General features: G+C 42.3%; 1 protein-coding gene across 1 annotated transcript in view; it reads right to left on the bottom strand.

The window, feature by feature from the left end:
• Fan1 (FANCD2/FANCI-associated nuclease 1) overlaps window positions 1-5,947 on the bottom strand; it is a gene marked incomplete at its 5' end in the record, with an annotated part of 35,681 nt that extends 29,734 nt beyond the window's left edge. Inside the window, 3 exon segments of the mRNA XM_005381663.2 lie at window positions 606-807; window positions 2,490-2,630; window positions 4,229-5,947. Of these exon segments, the coding sequence (XP_005381720.1) occupies window positions 606-807; window positions 2,490-2,630; window positions 4,229-5,465 (1,580 nt within the window).

Genomic DNA, 5,947 nt, shown 5'->3' with positions numbered 1-5,947 from the left:
ATTTATGTTCGTGATACTCATATGCTGCTACTGTTCTATTTGTTTGTCTGTTTCTCATGTACTACTCTCTTTAAAATAAAAAAAAATTAAAAAAAAAAAGTTATGCTTGCCTAGCCTGCAGGAGAACTTGTATATTAAGACTAATTACGTGTCAACAAAAACTTATTACTTAAAAATCTGACTAAACAGCTGTCATAAGGTCTGTAAGAACAGAGGTAAAACTATTTTTCTTAAGTAATAAAATAATAGAATTTGCTAAAGGCCTATTGTCTTAATCTATTGATTTTCCTTGCTCCTAGAAATGAGAATGGACTTACAACACAAATTTTGAATAATAAGCAAAGAAAGAATCCAGGCTACTATAATTAAGATTCTTCCTGACTTTTCAACCTAATTCCAACCAAAACAAGCAATTAAAATTCAAAAAAGTAAACAATCTATAATAATAAAATAATATGCTATGAACTTTTTGTGTTTTTTCCCCAGTGCTGGGGATCAAACCCTGGGCTTCACATAGGTTAGGCAAATGCTCTTTCTTCCTCTGCACTACTCCTCCAGCCCAGCTATCAAAACTGTAAGTACTTTTATTTTAATAGTCAAAACACCTTTTTAAGATCACAGCTCCAATTCCAGGCTGATTCTTGCCCCAAGTGCAGACTGAACGCTGCTTGGCCAACCTCAGAAAGGCATCTACCAGCTGCTGTTTTGGTCCACTGGGATTCACCAAATGGAAGGTCTTGGCCAGGGTTTTCAGTTCAGGAGCAGAAAGGAGTTCAAGGACTTCAGAGAGCTCTTGTAACTCAGATTCTAAAAGAGTTAACAAGAAGAAAAACAAATTAAAACTGTTAAAGAATGTAACTGTTTTCTAGCTTTATGGGGGGGTTGCTTAGCTAGATGAAAATACAATGAAACTTTACCATACAGAGTTTAATAAAATTTGCTGAAACCAAAAACTACTTTGTCAAGAAAAACAAAATTTCTCACTAAAAAGTAAAAGACAATGTGACTACAACAAAGAATACAGCTGGATGTGGTGGCACACGCCTGTAATCCCAGCACTCAGGAGGCTGAGGCAGGAGGATCACTGCAAGTTCAAGACCAGCCTGGGCTACGAAGTGAGCTCAAGGCCAGCCTGAACTAGACCGTTACAAAAAGACAAACAACAACACACAAAAAAAATACAAGAATAGCCAATGGTTTGGGCATCCTGCTTAAAAGCTTACTGGAATATACTTTCCCTGTCTATCTCATCACAAAATCTTCTTCTTTTTTTTTGGTACCGAGAATCAAACTCAGGACCTTGCATTTGCCAGGCAGGCACTTGTACTGCTGAGCTATATCCCTGGCCCATCATCACAAAAACCAATCACCAGCTCGCTTCCCCACGCCCTCTCCCTGCTCATGTGCTACAGGCTGGGAGCCCTTTCATGGGCCGCTCACTCTGCAGCCAGGAGTATGTCTGCCATTATGTGCCCCAGACACCACACTAGGCTCGAGGCATTCGGCTGAGTCAGACCAGGCTGGTCTCTGCCTTCACATATTCTCGGTTCAGAGCAGTGCCCTCTTCCAGGCAAAAAATGTTTACTGGGTGTGCACTGTATTTCCACAGTTCTATGACCCTACACACACCACAGTGAAAAATGTGCCTATCCACAAGGAGTTACCACTGGGGTACATGTGTAACAATTACACATGTCAATCTCCTTTGCTGAGCCAGGAGGAATCTCCAGCCAGCATTTCCCATCTCACCCTCCCTAGCCCTACCCTAACAACTACCCTAAATTCATCTTTACCTACTGTTCCCAACTACAAACTCTACTCCAAAGAAACCATCTGGTCTTATTTGCTGACTTTATCTAAAATACCAACAACCTCAACTCAAAGCTCTCATCATTCATCCTTATACCTAATTTTCCATACAGTATTGTACAGATAGGTACATAACGCTATAATACGACAATGCAGGTATCACTGGGGAAGACAGGAGTCTCCTGTAGTGTTCACAGGGGTTTAAAGCAATGAAACAATTCTCCAGGCAATCAATGTATTAAAGCTTTATGTGTGTGCACATGGAGGTAGACAAAGCTTTTAGAACAATACTGTAAATAAGGCAGTATTGTTAATAAGGCAGCTTTATTCTTCCATGATGATGAGAATCTGAATAAAGTGAATCAAGTTCTTGCTGGAAAAACTAAAGACAGATGTATTTCTTCTGTGGTACAACAGGTGACTTTACGATTGTAAACTTGGGCCAGGCAGGAAAGCAAAGCTAACTCTTCACTATGGTACTTTTAACCCAAGCTATGAATGGCTTTAGCATCACATAAATAATTGATCACCCTAGATTAAAAACTGTTTACAAAAGCAAGGAATTACTATTTTCCAGGCACAGCCCAGGAGATGCCAGCAGCTGTACATCACCATTACTCAGCAGTAACTGACGTCCTCAGGTCACATTTTCATTTCACAGTTCTTTCTCCCAATCATACCTGTCTGCAGAAAGCCCGCAAGGTGCAATTCTTCAATCACAGGTGTTAAGTCTGGCGCGATCTCTTCATATTCTAATTTGTTCATTTTAATCCAGGTTAACTTGCGTTGAAAGAGCCTCACATATAACTTCTGACCACTAGCTACAATAAAATTAACAAAAATGGTGCAAAATATTACCTTTTGCTAAGAAAGCAACATATAGATCCTACTTACTTTTTAACCTGAGGTGAGTACAGACATTCTTAGCAATGCACTTTTTTTCCTTATGCAAAATGATGTCAGTTTATGGTATAAGCATCTAAAAAGTTCCACTTTGGTCACAATTTCTGGTCATTTTAAAACTAAAATCAAGTCCCTTCATTTTCTAGCCAACGTTTCTATTTTCCTCAGAGAAGCTCTACTTTGAATTTTAGTTATTTTGCTCTCTTTTCGTTCAGAATATGTTATTCTACTTGGGTTGAAAAAAATTTTCAAAAAAGTGCCTATCTTTGGTAAGACAATCATTTCTAACTCAGTGATCTATACTAAACTTCTGAATCTGTTCAGTCTAGTTCCTTACTCACCTGAATTATCTTTAAATTTCTGCCAACTCTAAAATGGTGTCATCAAAATATCTAAAAATCTCCAACATTCATGTTCCTGTTTGTTCTTGAAAGAGGCAAAATCAACTAGCAGTAGTTATTTTCACATAAGGACACACTGCATCCAAGTCTCCATGTATAAGAGCGTGCTGAACTTGCACTAGGGAAACTCAGTAATACGGAAACATGGAGTCACCAACTACCCAATCACATGAGTGCAATCAGCACCCAACCAAAGAACTGCAACCCCTCCAGGTAAAGGAGCCCATGTGACACTATTACATCCATATTCCAGGGAGAACAGAAAAGACAAGCTGCGTGGACACGTCACACTCCTGTTTCCAGAGAAGTAGAGTTCACTGGTCAAAAAAATAATACAAGGAGTATCCTAATAATTCTACTGTGTGGATTTAAAACAAATAGTAGTAAAGTTTAGGATTCTTTTTCATTTACTGAGGAGTCAGACATGGCCACCAATGGCATAGCCACCCAGTAAGTGCATCCTATCTTAAAGGGACTCCATTCCACACAAGGGTGGCTTTTTGTTCCCAACTTGCACAGCCTGCCTGGAGCCACCACTGGCTGCCAAGAGTTTGAGGCACAGACCAGTATTTTTAGATGTACCAATAAAAGCTTGAAAGTTTCCATTTCCTCCACAAGCTGACTTGAACAAGCAGAACCCATGAATCTAAAGGATGAGGGTAAGAAAATATGCTGCAAGCTGGCTTGTTTTTCCTGTATTTTATTTTACTTTCATTTTTAAGGAAATGGAGTATGAGAACAACAAAACAACCTAACAGGAAACCTGATTACCTGCTCAATATGCAGAGTTCGTTTTTTGAAGTCATGCTGTTTTTCTATTTGGACAAGGCTGCTTTACTTTACAACCATCAAATTTAAAGGAAAAATGGCTGATCCCATTGTAATTCACATATGCTTACAGGAGCAGACATCAACAGGTACAAAATCGTCTCTTTTACAAACATACCTTTCTTGATACAAACTACCTTAGGATGCTCCTGATTCCCATTAATACTCCCCACAGAGAACTCACAAAACCACAGTGACTCCTTGTGGCCATCAATCACCGCCCATCACATCACACCCAGGACAGGACAGCAAAAGGAAAACACTCCAAAGCAAACAGGCTAAGGTACCTGATAATTGATAGAATTTGTCTATAACTTCCTTATCCTCGTCATCAAAGAGCAGCCTGTCATCTTCGTTCTCCAGTACGGCTTTCAGGACCAGGAGGAAATTGCGTAGGTAATAAGGATGACCTGGTGTTCCAGCTGTGTTACCAGGAACATCACAGCTGGGCCCCGGTTCCACAGGAACGTCGCAGACCACTTCATTCTTTAGGTCTCTGTCATCCTCCAGAAGTTCTTGCACATCCCTCCATTTAGAACCATCATTTACAGAACTAGGAGATTTTGCCTCTGAACCCGACAACAGAGTTTTAACTTCTGAAGCAACGGTGACTTCTACTTCTTCATAACTGCACACCTCACGTTTTTCACCTCGATCATCTACTTCTTTGATACTCTCTGGCTTTACAAGCCCATCTTCTGAAGTGGACTTGAAATTCTCTCCAAGCCTTAAATCTGGTGAAAATCCTGTAAGAGCCTTACCTGACAAGCCAGGGCTGCAGGATACCTTCCTACACTCCTGGATAGCCTTTTGGCTGTCAGCTTCTGTTATTTTACTACTATTTACCATACATTCAGGAGTATTCTCTTCCTTTACCAAGTCACATGTAAAAATGTTTTCCTTTTGAGAACTATTTAAATTTTCATCCTTATCCTCCACTTCTGAACTGTCATCCGCCAGGCTCCTGACAGCTGTGGATACGGAACGCTGCGGACAATGACTAGCAAATTCCTCACTCGTACCTAGGGATCTTTTAGCCTTCATGTACCTTCTGGACAGTTTAGATGACAGGCTTCCCAAAGAAATCATTTTCACATTATGATTTCTCAACTCTTCCTGATTTTTGCACACGACGGCATTATTACTTTTAAAGTAGGGACTGGTCCGTTTCACACCCCCCTCCACCAAACCACTCTGTCCAGCCGTTAAACTTTTCTTTGGCGGCGATGACGTCTCTGGCGTTACACCTTCTAAGGCAACACTGGCCACCTCTGCTGTGGACGCGTCTGAATTCATTAAGCCAAGCCGCGCCGGGCCAACCTGAGTGACATCAGTGACAGCACACATCTCATCAAGATGCTGGCTTAGGTCGTATCTGGGCACCATTTTACCACAAATGGGGCAGGCAAGTTTAGCAGGCGGTGCATTGTTAAAGTATGCAACAATAGACGCACTGCTTTTAGTTTTGCTGGCTGACAAGTTTCTGCGCGGTCTTTTTCTGTCGGGAGACTTCCCTTCTGGCATCGTGAGCGCAGCACTAGGGTAGAAAGTGTAATCCAAGCAGTAACGCCACACAGGCTAAAGTGAAAGGTGGCTTGCTCTTTTGGCTTGAACGAATGAAAAGGAAGAGTCTACGTGATCTCATGTTAATCCTCTGCGCAGTCTCTCCTTCCTGCAAGGTAAAACATCTAGGGGTGTCCAACGCGGAACGGGCCACGTCCCCGACAACGCTGGGCTCGCCGCAGAGCCCCCTGGAAGCCACGTCCGCGCAATCTTTCCGTGTCCCTTCCCTAAAAATGGGCTCGCCGGGCCTGTAAGGGTCACGGAAGCCTTTTTAGATAGAAAAGTGCCGCGTTTTAAGGAGACTAAACGCTGACCAGAGCCTTTTGCATAACTCCCGCTTGGCGGCTTTTTCCAGCCGGACGACGCCCATCTGCGCGCCCCCGCCCGTGACGGCCGCCTCCAGGCCGCGCCTCGCGGACACGCGCGGCTGCAGCGCCGCGGGG

This window comes from Chinchilla lanigera, unplaced genomic scaffold (assembly GCF_000276665.1).
Source record: "Chinchilla lanigera isolate Chin_1 unplaced genomic scaffold, ChiLan1.0 scaffold00015, whole genome shotgun sequence".
NCBI lineage: Eukaryota > Metazoa > Chordata > Mammalia > Rodentia > Chinchillidae > Chinchilla > Chinchilla lanigera.
The sequence above is the reverse complement of the archived record's forward strand: the minus strand, read 5'-3'. Positions and strand labels throughout refer to the sequence as shown.